Raw genomic sequence first — 14,169 nt, forward strand, 5'->3', positions numbered from 1 at the left:
GGGGTGGTAGGGTGGTAGGGTGGTGGGGAGGTGGGAGGTGAGGTGTGTGGTGGGTGGGGTGGTGGGGGAGGGTGGTGGGGTGGGTGGGGTGGTGGGGTGTTGGGGTGGTGGGGTGTTTGGGTGGTGAGGTGTGAGGTGGGGGGGTTGGTGAGAGGTGGTGGGGTAGTGTGGTGGTGGGGGTGGGTAGGGTGGTGAGGGTAGTGGGGTAGGTGGGGTGGTGGGGTGGGTGGGGTGTGGGGTGGTGAGGTGGGTGAGGTGGTGAGGTGGTTGGGGGTGGGTGGGGTTGTGGGGTGGTGGGGTTGGTGGTGTGGGGTGGTGGGGGGTGGGTGGGGTGGTGGGGTGGGTGGGGGTGTGGGGTGGTGGGGTCAGTGGGGTGGTGAGGTGGTGGGGTGGTGTGGGGTGGTGGGGTGGTGAGGTGGTGGGGTGGTGGGGTGGTGGGGGTGGTGGGGTGGTGGGGTTGGTGAGGTGGTGGGGTGGTGGGGTGGTGGGGTGGTGGGGGGTGTGAGTGGTGGGGGTGGTGGGGTGGTGGGGTAGTGGGGTAGTGGAGTAGTGGGGTGGTGAGGTGGTGGGGTGGTGGGGTGGTGGGGTAGTGGGGTAGTGGGGTGTGGGGTGGGTTAGGTGGTGGGGTGGTGGGGTGGTGGGGTGTGGGGTGGTGGGGAGGTGGTGGTGGGGTGGTGGGGTGGTGGGTGTGGGGTGGTGGGGTGGTGGGGTGGTGGGGTGGTGGGGTGGTGAGGTGGTGGGGTGGTGGGGTGGTGGGGTGGTGGGGTGGTGGGGTGGGGTGGTGGGTGGGTGGTGGGGTGGTGTGTGGGGTGGTGGGGTGGTAGTGGGGTGGTAGTGGGTGGTGGGTGTGGGGTGGTGGGGGGGGGGTAGTGGGGTAGTGGAGTAGTGGGGTGGTGAGGTGGTGGGGTGGTGGGGTAGTGGGGTGGTGGGGTGGTGGGGTGGTGGGGTGGTGGGGTGGTGGGGTGGTGGGGTGGTGGGGTGGTGAGGTGGTGGGGTGGTGAGGTGGTGGGGTGGTGGGGTGGTGGGGTGGTGGGGTAGTGGAGTAGTGAGGTGGTGGGGTGGTGGGGGGGTGGGTGTGGTGGGGGTGGTGGGGTGGTGGGGTGGTGGGGTAGTGGGGTGGTGAGGTGGTGGGGTGGTGAGGTGGTGGGGTAGTGGAGTAGTGGGGTGGTGGGGTGGTGAGGTGGTGGGGTGGTGGGGTGGTGGGGTAGTGGGGTAGTGGGGTGGTGGGGTGGTGGTGTGAGTGGTGGGTGGTGGGGTGGTGGGGTAGTGGGGTAGTGGGGTGGTGAGGTGGTGGGGTGGTGAGGTAGTGGGGAGGTGGGGTCGTGGAGTAGTGAGGTGGTGGGGTGCTGGGTGGTGAGGTGGTGGGGTGGTGGTAGGTCAAGCATTGTGCTGATCATGTGGACCAGAAACTATTCGGTGGGTTCAACATGCACTGCTCTCCAACTCTAAATCTGTCATTGAGGTCTTTATTACTTTTGACAAAGGCAGTAATACTTTTCCTTCGTCACTGGTGAGCCAATATTAAAAAAAAATGATAAGCAGGACCAGAAAGGGTTGGTTTGACCTTAAGGTCTTCTACGCTCTGCCTGTGCTAGTGGGAAAGAGCTCCTAGAGCACTAAAGTAAACTCTGTGTGGTAGAGAACGACAGAGGGACACACAGGTAGTCCAGAGATTAAAGTCAGACCCCACCCTAAGGTATCGAATGCACCTTTTAAAGCCTTGGATTACAAAGTGAAAGGTGATCTTTCCAGAACCATTCTCGTGACCCTCTAAGCTGACTGTGTCCCCCAATGTGGTCTTCTTGGAAAGAGATGCCTCACTCTAGTTTTAAACTATTGAGAGGTCATGGGGTTAGGCGGATGAACAGGGAACCAAACTTGCCACTCTGAAGGGTGGCACGCTGGCACACTTTGCAGCCTGGGACTCCAAACTTACCCGAGACCTCTCAGCTGTGGCAAAGGCATACATTTCTTCATCCCGCAGTACCCTCAGCCAGTCCTTCTCGATCTCTCTGTTGAGAGGCAGGCCCTTCTCTATCCTGGAGCTGCAGGAGAAGATGAACTCCTCCTTCTCCCTCATCTCCTTTTGGAGTTCAATGGTCAGGGCTTGCTTCATGGACAGCTCAGCCACCAGAGCCATCATCTTCTCAGTAGCATCTTTGATCCTCCTTTGGTAGCCATTCATCTAGAAGTGAAGAGCCCCCAGTTTAGTTGGTATAAATCGCACATCCATGAGGAGGCAGAGAAAACACCTGTGTGGGCAGTCTTTCCCAGTGGGATTTAACTAGAATCCATAGAAAAGCCCTGATAGTGGCTTCAGGCATTGAACCCGTCCTACTTTCCTGTTGTGGCGATAAAACATACTTCCATTAGTGAAGGAAGCCAGGGCAAGAATTCAGGCAAAAAGCCACAGAGCAACACTGCTTACTGGCTTATGCTCTGACTCACTTCTTGGGCCATGCCCAGCTCGCTTTCTTACATAGCCTCAACCTAACTGTCCAGGGATGGCACTGCCCGCAGCAGCCTAGGCCCCCAACACCAGTCACTAGCCAGATACCCTTTCATTGACAGCGGCCGAGGCCGATCTGATCTAGGCAGTAGAGGTTCCTTCTTTCCAAGTGACTGTAGGCTGTGTCACATTGACAAAACGCCAGGACAGAGCCTAACATGTTTGGTTACATGAATAAGAAAAACAAGGGAAGGGGTTGGGGATTTAGCTCGGTGGTAGAGCACTTACCTAGCAAGCACAAGGCCCTGGATTCGGTCCTCAGCTCGGGGGGGGGGGGGGGATGGGGAGAGAAAAGAAAAAGAAAAACAAGGGAAGAACTGAAAAGAAAGGGCTGTCTAGTTGCGGGCTTCTACAGCACTGAGGGGACTAGCTTAGTGTCTGCTTTTAAGAGGTAAGGAGGAGAGGGAATGCTCTGGATGCCTAAATTCGGGCCCAATTATGAGTTCTGGCTCAAACAATAATATGGGTTTATCAGTTTGAGCCTGTCCAGCTGTTTTTGGGGACCCTTTCTGGCCATACTGCGTTTCTCTAGTATTATAAATAGTTTCCAGAGACTCTGTCATCAGCTTTGAAAAATCATCTCTCAAAAAAAAATTACTTTCTCTCAAGGCAGGGGGATTTATTTTGCAAAGGAAAGGAAGGAAACATTTACATAAACACGGGGAAGGGCTAATTCAGACAAAGCCCATTGGCTTAAAGAAATCTCATAATTTCTATGTTTATGAGGCCAAATTGCCATTGGACTCACCAGAGTAGACTTGCAAAGGGCACGTGAAAATGGAGTTTTCATCATTTTTAGGTGAATATTCATAGTCGTTTCCAGCATAGCTTTGCAAAACTATTTCCAGAACAGGACTGGCTGTTTATTTACTCACAATCATTTTTCTAGAGTCCATCACGTGTGAAACACTTGAGAAATTAAAAGAGAAAATGTCCCTACCCTCTGGAGCCTAGTCTGGGCCACAGGAATCCTTCACCCTTATCAGACAGGGCAGCACTCGGGGTGTTGTGGGTGTAGACTCAGTCACCGTCAGCTTTCCTTCTTCCTCATCCTGCTAGACAGTGTGTGCCCTCTCCTCTTTGTGTCTGCCCCCTGTGCGGTGGGGCAGTACATAGCAACTATTCAGCAGCTATTGCTGGGGTCAAAAGCGGTTAAAAGTGGTTAAAAGCCCTTCTCTCAAGGATGTTTGAGGGTTCCACAGAAGCCAGGTGAGGGCACCATCCTCCACTGTGCAGGGTATGATCCTGTCACCTTTTAGTCCTCAGTCCCCCCCCCCCCCCCCCCCCCCCCCGCCCAGCTCCTGCTTTTACTAGTGCCACCCTAGCAGCTTCAAATCTCCAGCTCTGATGTCTCCAGTGTGTCCCTTTGGGAGGTGCTGTGTCACTAGTCAGCCTGGGGACTGGGGACTGCTCTTCAATCAGTCATGTCTTCCCATCTGTGGACTCTGGCTCAACTCTGTATTGCAGCAATTCCTACTTACGCCACTGGATAAGTAAAGGTTTCACTTTGTACACAAACTACAAAGATAACGGTCGTTACATTTGAGAAGGTGCTGGGCTAAAAAAAAAACTTCAATATTGTCCTTGAAAAGTTTATGCTTCCTTCCTGGGAGGTGGATTCACTGAGGGCGCAGAGCCAGGCTCATTTTGGACTAATATTTACATTTCACTAGGTTTCTAGACTCATAAAAATCTCCCTAGCGTGTCTCAACAAGTTAAGAAGAGTGGAACAGCAGAGGTGATAGCACAAGTTGGGGCGGGGCTGGGGGGGGTGGGCAGCCTCTCGGGCAGACCTTCTTGGCTAGCAGCAGCGTGTCCTCCTTGCAAGTCTGAGTTTTGTCTTTGAGCTTGTGCGTGAGCTGGGACACCTGCTCGTAGATGAACTCCTTCTCCAGCAGCTTCTCCTCCTTCTTGGCCAGCTGAAGTTCCAGCTACGGTGGGAAACAGTTTCAGAGGCAGCTTACAGAATGATGTGTGCAAAGCATGGTCTCCATGCCCGGCCGGTGCTCCACCCCACGGCAGAGACACAGCGCATTGAAAAGTCTCTGCCCTATGAGCATACACGGGGGGGAGGTCCCCCTCAGTCACAGTCATAGGGGAGGGGAGTGAGGGGAAAGTGGGAAGGAGGGAGGAATGGGAGGACACAAGGGATGGGATAACCATTGAGATGTAATATGAATAAATTAAGAAAATATTAAGAAAAGAAAATTTGTATGTGAAATTGAATAGAGCCTTGCTTAAAATGAAAAAAAAAAAGCTATAAAATATCTTGACGTAACTTTTAGAGGCATATAATAAAGACAGCATTCCTCAAGAAATTTTAAAAAAAGAAAAAAAAAAAAAAAAAAAAGAAAGAAAAAAGAAAAGTTTCTGGAGCTGGCCCATGTCAGGAGACACGCTGGGGGCCCTTCCCCCACAGGGTGGACTATGGCCTCTGGCTCTATCTGATGCCCACAGTGCCGTTCTTTCCAGGTGTCCTACAAGGATGATAAATTAATATATTCATTCAAAAAGTCAAAATTAGTGATGGGCTAGGAGAGAAGGGCGTCTTTGAGTCTTGAAACTTACTAGATCTTTACTTCCTTGGGTAAATATCTGAACCAAAGTTAGGATTTAGGACTGCACAGCAGCCAGGTGGCAGCCAGTGGCTGGAAGAATGAAGGACAGGTCTAGCAGAGTAAGGGAAGCAGTGTGCTGAGTCTGTGAGCAGGTGCAAGTACAAACAAGAGCATTTACCATATCTAATTTCTTGACCATTTCCTCTTCAGTCAGATCTTTCCCCTGAATGAAGCGGACTCTGTCTTTACTGTCAGGGTTTACAAAGCGTTTCTCCAGGTCTTTGATTCTATCTGCACACTGTGAAAACTGTTGAACAAGAAGCAGACATTAGCTTTACAGTTAACTCTCTATCTGGGTAAATCTTCAAATGATGTAGCCAGGCTCTTTAGCTCGTGTGTGGAACTATGCAGATGGTACAGGGGATCTACCCTGCATGGAAAGGATGATTAATTTTTCATTATTAAAGCTTCAGAATTACGTAAATCTAAAAATACACAAAAGAGCGAGTAACGTGGTGGACGTCCTCACGCTCATCGCTCGGCTCCAGCAGTGATCAGCACAGCTGCCCTCATTTCACTTGCTCCTGTGCACTCTTCCTCCAAGCACCTGCGGGCCTACCTCAGCGTCAGACCCAAACATCATGTAGGTTCATCTGGATGACTCAAAAGAAACCCGTTTTCTTTTTTTCTTTATATATTTTTTCTTTCTGATACAGGGTCTTACTGTGAAGTGCAGGAATCCTCCGGTTTCCTCCCATGCTGGGATCACACGTGTGCACTGCCACGCCCAACTTCAAACATAAGAATTTTAAGATAAAATTTAACCACAGTATCATTTCATATATACAACATTAACAACTCCTTTGCATATGTCTAGTGAGTTTCTAATTTCTCCACCATTGCACAAGTGGAGCATATACTAGTATATATAATTTGATATGTTTGACCAAGTTTCTTCAACAAACATTAAAAAAAAGAAAAGGCAGACAGTGGGGCTATTGTTAGATGAAAAGTAGTTTAGTGGACACATCAACCAAGTGCAATAAATGGTAAGAAAAATGACGAGTTTTGTTCATTGGATATCGATATTGATTTGTAGCTAATCTGAAAAATAGGCTTAAGTATCAAGAGTTTGGTCTTTTTCACAGCTTATTAAAGTCCTTTTTGTTAGACACTCTGTAGTTTCTTACGGACAAATACACACCTGAAGCTTTATTTTTACACATATAAACATATTTATATTATATAAGCACAAATATAATTTATACTACATAAATATATAAATATATTTAGTTATGTAATATATTTATATTATAGAAAACAGAACATGGCAAGTGTAGCATTACTCAAGTGCAGCACAGGATGGTGACGCCTAGAGGCAGGTGGCGTGGGGAAGCTGGAATGACTAGCCATGTAACGGGTGAGGATGGGCTGGAACAGGGTACCTGGGTAGTGATGGAGTGGTCCAGAGAGCTTTGAGGGATATGGCTTTCTGAGTTCTAACATGGAGTTCTTTGCGTTGAATGTAATTTCACACAGTGCTGTCAAAACTCTTGAGTAAAGTCTGTCAAGGGCCTGAATCCATGGCACTGTGTGGGCTGCGGAGGGCAGCCATCCATGGTCTACCTTGACAGCACAGAAATGAGCCTGTGTTCAGGCTGAGCATTTTTGGAACCTAGAGTCAGAGCTGGGAGAAATGGGGAGACTCTTTGGGTACCTCGTGGTGGGGGGGGGGCAATCCAGTTGACTGACCTAAATGGGAGCAGTTATGGCTACAAATCAGGCAAGCACTGGGAAAAACTGCTGATGCAGTCGCACAAGCTGGAAGATGCTGTCATCTACATCAAGTTTATCTGTCCCGATGCACTGAAGCGTGGGAGTGGACCCCACATCCGGTCCCACAAATCCTTTGCATGGAGTTGAGTGGAAAACCAAAGTAAAGGCTAGCACCGAGGAGCACTTACTTGTACTCTGAGAGAGGTTTGCTCTTGGATTTCTGACTATTTTAATAATCATTCTTGGGGATAGAATTCTTTAACATTTTGTCCTTTTTCTATTTTAATTAACTGGACACACCTCAATTTCATATCCAGGAAAAAAAATAACCTAAAAGCAAGGATGGCAGTTTAGATACAGGATAAAATTTGTTCCTGCAGCTTTGGGTCAATGGGAAAAAGTGTAGGTCACAAATATATCATTTTTTTTTACACTTTCATAAAAGTATTATTACATGTGAAGAAAGTCGGCTTCCATTTGCATTTTAGCCTTTGCTGTTGGGAACCACAGGTTAATAAAGATCTGCTGTATGTGACTGCGGGCTGAGGACAGTTCATTCCTTCAGGGGGTAAGAACACTGACCCTCAGGCTGGTGTGGCAGCACCGCTTGTCATCATCGCAGCACTCAGCACGCAGGCGCGGGAAGGTTGCAGTGAGTCTGAAATGAGCCTGGGCTACACAGGAGTTTCAGACCAACAAGGGCTGCAAGAACCCTGCTTCAACAGGCCAGAAAGGCTGGATGTCACATCTCAGTGGTCTCTAGAAACAGCAGTGACAAACACATGCCGCAGATGGTGGCAGCCTGGGTTTCTCTAGAGTGAGCTACAGAAATGATGAAGATGAACTAGGGCTAAATCCTAGCATGATCCAGATTCCAAGAAACACAGGCAATGCTTCATGAGAAAACACACACACACACACACACACACACACACACACACACACACACACACACACACACAAAACGTAGCTCAGAAGCAGTGTTCAAAGTCATCTTCGACCATCACACATCTCGTGCAGTTACCAGCAGTGGTATAGCTTGGCTTCCATTCAGGGACCCATTGTACCTACAAACTAACACGGGGCACGAAGACAAGCTGCTGGCCTGCAGAAGTGTCCCTGACCACTCACTCACCTGGATCTGGAGCACAGCCAGGTCAGCGTCCAGGGCCCTCTTGGTGGGCAGCAGTTTCCGAGTCACACAAATCTGCCTCTGCTTCTCGGCAACCTTTAGTCTGAGGAATCGGATTTTTTCTTCCAGGGTGTGGATTTCCACTTCCGCGTGAAGCTTCATCTTCTCCTGGATGTTTATTTTTTCATAAAAGATGCACACTTCTTCCTCCCGCTCTATCAGCTGGACACCACTATGGTCAAATTCAGAGCAGGAGTCTGAGCAGTGTTGAGGCCACTGTTTTTTTAGTTACTGTGGTTGCCTCTGGCTTTGGCCCCACAATATACACCAACACAACAGAACTGCAGAAGACAATGACACATTCCAATAGCTTGCTAGTTAAGCTCCACACACTGGGTTTTCCCTAGGGATGAGAGAGTTTGGCATCTCCATTCTTGAGGCCCGCTGTGCAACCTGGTAAGGCCCGAAGGCTTCCCTGGGGTTGGGGAGGTCACTTGCAACAAGTGAACAAAAGAAAATGCAAGCCTGGTTTCTGCAGATCTTTTCCTGGGCCAGATTTGCCAAGCAAGGCCAGAACTGCAGGCACGGGACCTGGGGTGTGATTCTGCAGTTGCCAGGCCCACAAGGCTCTTTGAAAAGTGAGTGTGTTCCGGGGCTGGTTCCCCAGGAGCCTGCTGATAGGCACAGTGGAAAGACCCATCCTTGAGGAAGCCATTGAAGAGAAACAAAGTGAGAATTTTTCCCTCCAGCACCTTTGGTCTAACCGGGACTTGGGAACACTCTATTTGCCCATAAACTTTTGCTTGTGCCAGGAGCCAAATGGGATTTGTTTTTTGTTTTTGTTTCTGTTTTTTTTTTTTTTAAACCCAGAATACTCAGTAGCGTTTTGTGAAAGTTCTATTTGTCAAAGACCTTAAAGATCTTCCACACCATCTGTATATCCCTGCAACTGCTACCTTTAATTTTTCTCAGTCTTTCTCTTCCCTCTAATTGTGTGTGTGTGTGTGTGTGTGTGTGCGCGCGCGCGCGCGCGCGTGCACGCAGTTGTACCTGGCTAACCTTAATCCTCTCTTCAGCTTCTTCTCCTCCTGTCAAAGCCTCTTCTTACCAAGTTCCCTTGATGACAGAAGCCAGCCGCATCAGGGCCTGTCACTCTAATACTTTACAATGTAATTGCACACAAATTTCATGAAATTTGAATTATTTCAGGACTCTGTTATCTCACTTACCAATTTCTCAGAACTCAAAACAACAGCATGGGGTGGGGACTGCTAAAATAATAATACTCCTTAATGACAGGCTTGCAGCCTGGAAGAAATATGGCCCTCCCCTAAGGCTTAGTTACTTATGGAAAATGAACTCGGAGAATGGATTGATAAAGCCAAACACCGCCTAAATGCATAGATGTTACAAAGACCCACTTGCGGCAGTTGATGCAGAAGGAACTCAGTGTTACCTTGAGGGTCTCGACCCCCACGGAGTCATACATCAGATATCCTGCATATCAGATATTTGCGTTATGATTCATAACAGTAGTAAAATTACAGTTATTAAGTAGCAATGAAATACTTTTATGGTTGGCGGTCAGCATAACTTGAGGAACTGTATTAAAGGGTCGCAGCATTGGGAAGTTGAGGACCACTCTCCTAGAGTCTTAGGGAAGACTTTGTTCTTCACAGGTCCCAAACCCTCCTCTTGGTTTCCCTTCCACAGACAGCCTAGCTTGTTTTCATGTGAAACATGCAGCTCCCTCCAAAGGGTGGTAAAGCGCTGGCTACCTCTCAGCGGGACCCCTGGGCACTCGGCCTAGCCACACTGCCATCCATCTGGGACCCCCGGGCACCCGGCCTAGCCACACCGCCATCCATACTTCTCAGCGGAACCCCGGGCACCCGGCCTAGCCACACCTCCATCCGTCCGTACCTTTCATTCCGCCGCTGAACGGCCTTCTCGTACTTCTTGCGCAGCTGCACCATCTCCTCTTCGATCACGGAGATCATGCTGGCCAGCCTGTCCATGCTGCTCAGCTGGGCTTCCTTCTTCTCCTTCATCTCCTGGAGTTTCACCGTGATTTTGCACACGTCATTTTGCATGCTCTCTTTGATGGTCACGTTGTTGGAATGCTTCAGCATGGAGTTTTGCAGCTTTCTTTCAAAATAATGGCATGGGGGGCGGGGGAGATCGTTACTGTCTGCTTTCACAGGGGTTAGGGGCATCATCGCCTCGGTCCTAGGACCCTCCCGCTAGCTAGCCTGATGAGGGTACTGTCATGGTGCCGCACTCCTTTGTGAGTGGGGCCTTTGCTACCCTGTGGTCTTGGGAAACTGGGTTCTGGGGATAGGAGTGCTTCTCTTGACAATGCCAACTGGACCTGTGCACTCAGTCTAGGAACATGGGGCAGGCTGGATGAAGTCACAGCCTGTTCGTGGTATTCTAATTTCCCTTTGGGTAAGAATCTGACTAGGAAAATTTGTCTTTTTAACCATACTTTTTAATCAGTGTATTTGATATTATCTTTATCAAAGTCAACTGGGCAATAATATGCTAACAGAAATATGCTAACAGCTATGTAGCCTTAGGAGATCAGGAACTAACTAGGTGAAAGAGTCTACTAGATCCTGGCATGGGGCAAACAATATATTCCTAAGGCTACAATTTTTCAGATGTTCTCTCTGGTCTTATCACATAGATTAACTCATTTGTTCCTATTGCGTCGTAACAAAGAGTTCTACCCGGGCAATGAGGATCGTGTATAAGGAAAGAATCCAGAGAAGCAGCTTGCCCAGGGTACCACAGACAGTAGCCGAGTGCTCTGGGTTGAGCCTAGAACGCATTGCTCTTTGCAGTTCTGCTGTGGCCTCCCACGTGCACGTCACATGCCTCAAGTCCACAACTAGGGGACGTCACCTAAGAAGTCATCTGTGTTCTGGCTTCAAATGCAGACTGTCAGGGAAAGACTTCTCTTCTTAGTTGAGTGAATGAAAGTCAGATCGTCGTTGTAAAAACAGTTTTACATTAGAGTTTTGCATTCATTAAAAAATGTGAAAAAAAGAAGTGTGTTCAGGTGCCTATGCTGTTTCCAGAGAATCAAGGTATTTGAACCAGCCTTCCCCCATCTCTGAGAGGCTTGCTCTCCTCCATGACCAACAGGGTATCCTAGAATGCCAAAAGCAGAGGAGGCAAGGCTTTGGAAGGACACTGGCTGCAGGGAACTGTGAGGCTGGCCTGGCTTAGCTGCCTTGAGAAGGATGCGTGGTAGGTTTTTCAGGTTAGAGTCCATGGCTCGTGAGGCACAATGTGCCTTCCAGTTCCTGAGAGACTGATGCACTCCCTCAGGTAGTGAAGCGTTCAGGCCGCCTTGTGCTTCCTTGGCAGTCAAGGAAGCATGGAACCCGACAGGAGAATTGGTCTTAGGCATTAATATTGTGTTCCTTGTAAAGTTTGCAAATGCCATTGTATCCTGGCAACTACAGTTGTATTGATCTTAGAAGTTGCCATTGTATTCTGTTTCTGATAAAGGTATAAAAAGTCTGATTGTTCTCAATAAAATTGTCATAGCCTCAAACTTGCTGTGGCCCTCCAAGCAGCTTGATTTAATTCCTTGCGGCCATATCAGGTAACCTTGGCCAGGCAAGGAAGTGAGGGAACTTGTCACTGGCTGTCACAGCTCTTACCTTTCTTGAGAGACAGCACTGTTTCTTAAGATCTCCAGTTCATTTAAAGACATTTTGTGCCTTTCTCTTATTTCATTTACTTTCTGGTGAGCTTTGTGAAGCAGGTTAACTAACTTGTTCCTTTCATTTCTAATTGTGTCATACAAGTTGGCGAACTCTTTGAGTCTGTGAAAACATGAGGTGGTTTTTGAAAATAGAAAAATAAATACACCTCTCTCCCAGTCAAATAGTTAAATCATAACCAAATTCTTTTTACCTCCGATGAATTTCACGTTTTCTCTTCCTGTGTAGCCTGATTTCAAGGTCCTTTGCTTTGATTTCCTTAATGATACTGGAATATTTTTGCTGAAATGTAAAAAAAAATTTATGTGTGAAATAAGAAAAGTAAATAATTATGTGTGAAACAAAAACAACTAGAAAAGCTAGGTATGATGGCTCATACTGAGGCAGTAGGATTGCAATGAATTCAGGATCAGCCCATGATAAGATCCTATCTCAAGAATTCAAAACCACCACCAACAAAAACCACAAGGCAAGTGCACTCACTCACACTGACCCCCACTCCATACCTGTCTGTTAATTCTTCCTAGCCTGCTGGCATGTACAGATGAAGAGAACAAGAGAAAGCTGAGAGCTGCCTGGCCAGCTGAAGTGACTCTCACTCACTAGGACAGAGGGATTAGGGCTTAGGAAGAAGGAGAGAGGGCAAAAGAACCTACACAGACAGGGTGGGCAAACTGGGTGGGGGACTACTGAGGAAAGAGCAACGGTAGCCTGCCCCACCCAGCCAGGTGAGCATGGTGCTTACGGAGGTCCATGAAGAAGATTTATAGGAAGTTTTGGCAAATGTTGTGACCTGAACCCTCTAAGCATTTTGTGAGAGACTGAAGCAATGGTTAAAGTGCGGTGCTGTCCTTTTGTCTGGTGGATGTATTCTCCTTTATAATATAACCAGGCTGAGACCAACTGTAAAGCTGTACAGTATACATTAAAAAGAAGCAGTTATACCTTCAGAATCATGTATATACATATACATATATATATAGTGTTGAGTGTACTCTGATGCTCTTCAGACAGAAGATGCCTACTGGGTCCTTCCTCTGGGATAGGAAGCTTCTGGAGGTAGAGTTTGTGATGGTAGGAGTCCAGGGGGAGGGGGCGCAGTTTCAGAGCAAAATCATTTGGCCTGCTGATGCCAAGACAGTATGGATACACAGCGATTTTATTTTGTATAACTTTCCGTGAAAATGGGAGCTGACAAGCTAATCAAAGAATAAAGCAGGTATAAGATGAAGTGTCTTGGGCCTACACTGTCTTCAGTGTGACCGCAATGCCAACATGAATCCCTACCCCAGCCACCTCATCTCTTTTTTTTTTTCTTAAAGATGTAGATATGACATAAAATAGTAAGATTAAATGCCTTCTTGTGGAAATACAGTTAGCTACAACTAATGTCCCACAGAGTAACCCCCAATGCTGAAACACTCATGGGACAAGCCGTTTTCCCTTATAATTTCCATATCTCAAATGGAAGAGCTGTGTTGTCTCTTATTATGAATTAGCTCATTTAGCAATGAAGTTTAGCTTATGTGGAAGAGTCACACTCAGATGACATACGGGTCAGGTACTGGGATCCATTGGGACCTGTCCACTTTGGAAAGCAGGCCAGTTCTCTTCTTGGAATAACAAGGCAGAGCTCTGGCAGATCTAAAATCTCTGAAGATCAAAGAGGGGATGATTCTAACTAGGAATCCTCACAGGAGTGGACTCTACCAACGCAGCAGCGGGTGCTTCTGAAAACCTCGTTCCGGACTAAGCCCACCCCAGACCCCAACTTTGGTGGCAATGACCTTCTCAATCCTTAGATGCTCCCCCTGGTCATCCTCTTCTCTTCAGCTTCATTCCTTACCAGTTCCTGAGACGCTGCAGTCGCTCTCATCTACTTTCTATGAGCCCAGTTATCCTGTGGCCCCGTTGGGCTTTTGCAGTAGGAACCAGACTGTTTAAGGTGGGCTGAACGCCCTCCCCACCTGCCTGGCCGGCACTCTGCTTCATCGGACATGCCTTCTCTCTCCCTCTGCCAACCAGGCTGAGGTTCTCATTTCTCAGGTGTGAACGTGTTGAATTAAACAGTGCAAGAAGTGTCCGAGGAGCTGACTGATTGCTGGGGTCTGTGAGGCTAAAGCTTTCTCCTCCCTTCTTTGCTACAGAATCTATTTCATCTCAGAGCCCATCAATGCCGTGTGAGTGGGAGTTCTTTCTGGGAGATGAGGGAAAAAAATCCCATCCGCTTGGAAGCACTCAGAATGAGAACAAAGTTTACACATATAAACAGCCAAGGCCAGGTCATGTGACAAATGCCTATGTTCTACTTTAGTAATAGTTCATAACATATTCCTTTTTAAAAAGTTATTATTATTATTATTATTATTATTATTATTATTATTATTATTATTATTATTATTATTAACACAATCTCACTATGTCTTCCAGGCTAAACTTTAACTTTCTGTCTTTCCC

General features: G+C 47.8%; 1 protein-coding gene across 1 annotated transcript in view; it reads right to left on the reverse strand.

Moving 5' to 3' along the window:
• The window catches only part of Ccdc146 (coiled-coil domain containing 146), a 107,505-nt gene that overhangs the window by 677 nt on the left and 92,659 nt on the right, over window positions 1-14,169 (reverse strand). The window contains exons 11-17 of the mRNA XM_051152102.1: window positions 11,906-11,994; window positions 11,650-11,814; window positions 9,899-10,123; window positions 7,979-8,207; window positions 5,246-5,374; window positions 4,303-4,440; window positions 1,937-2,185 (exon numbers count right to left, since the gene is read on the reverse strand). Of these exons, the coding sequence (XP_051008059.1) occupies window positions 1,937-2,185; window positions 4,303-4,440; window positions 5,246-5,374; window positions 7,979-8,207; window positions 9,899-10,123; window positions 11,650-11,814; window positions 11,906-11,994 (1,224 nt within the window). The remainder of the gene's footprint in view (window positions 1-1,936; window positions 2,186-4,302; window positions 4,441-5,245; window positions 5,375-7,978; window positions 8,208-9,898; window positions 10,124-11,649; window positions 11,815-11,905; window positions 11,995-14,169) is intronic.

This window comes from Acomys russatus, chromosome 10 (genome assembly GCF_903995435.1).
Source record: "Acomys russatus chromosome 10, mAcoRus1.1, whole genome shotgun sequence".
Taxonomy (NCBI): Eukaryota; Metazoa; Chordata; class Mammalia; order Rodentia; family Muridae; genus Acomys; species Acomys russatus.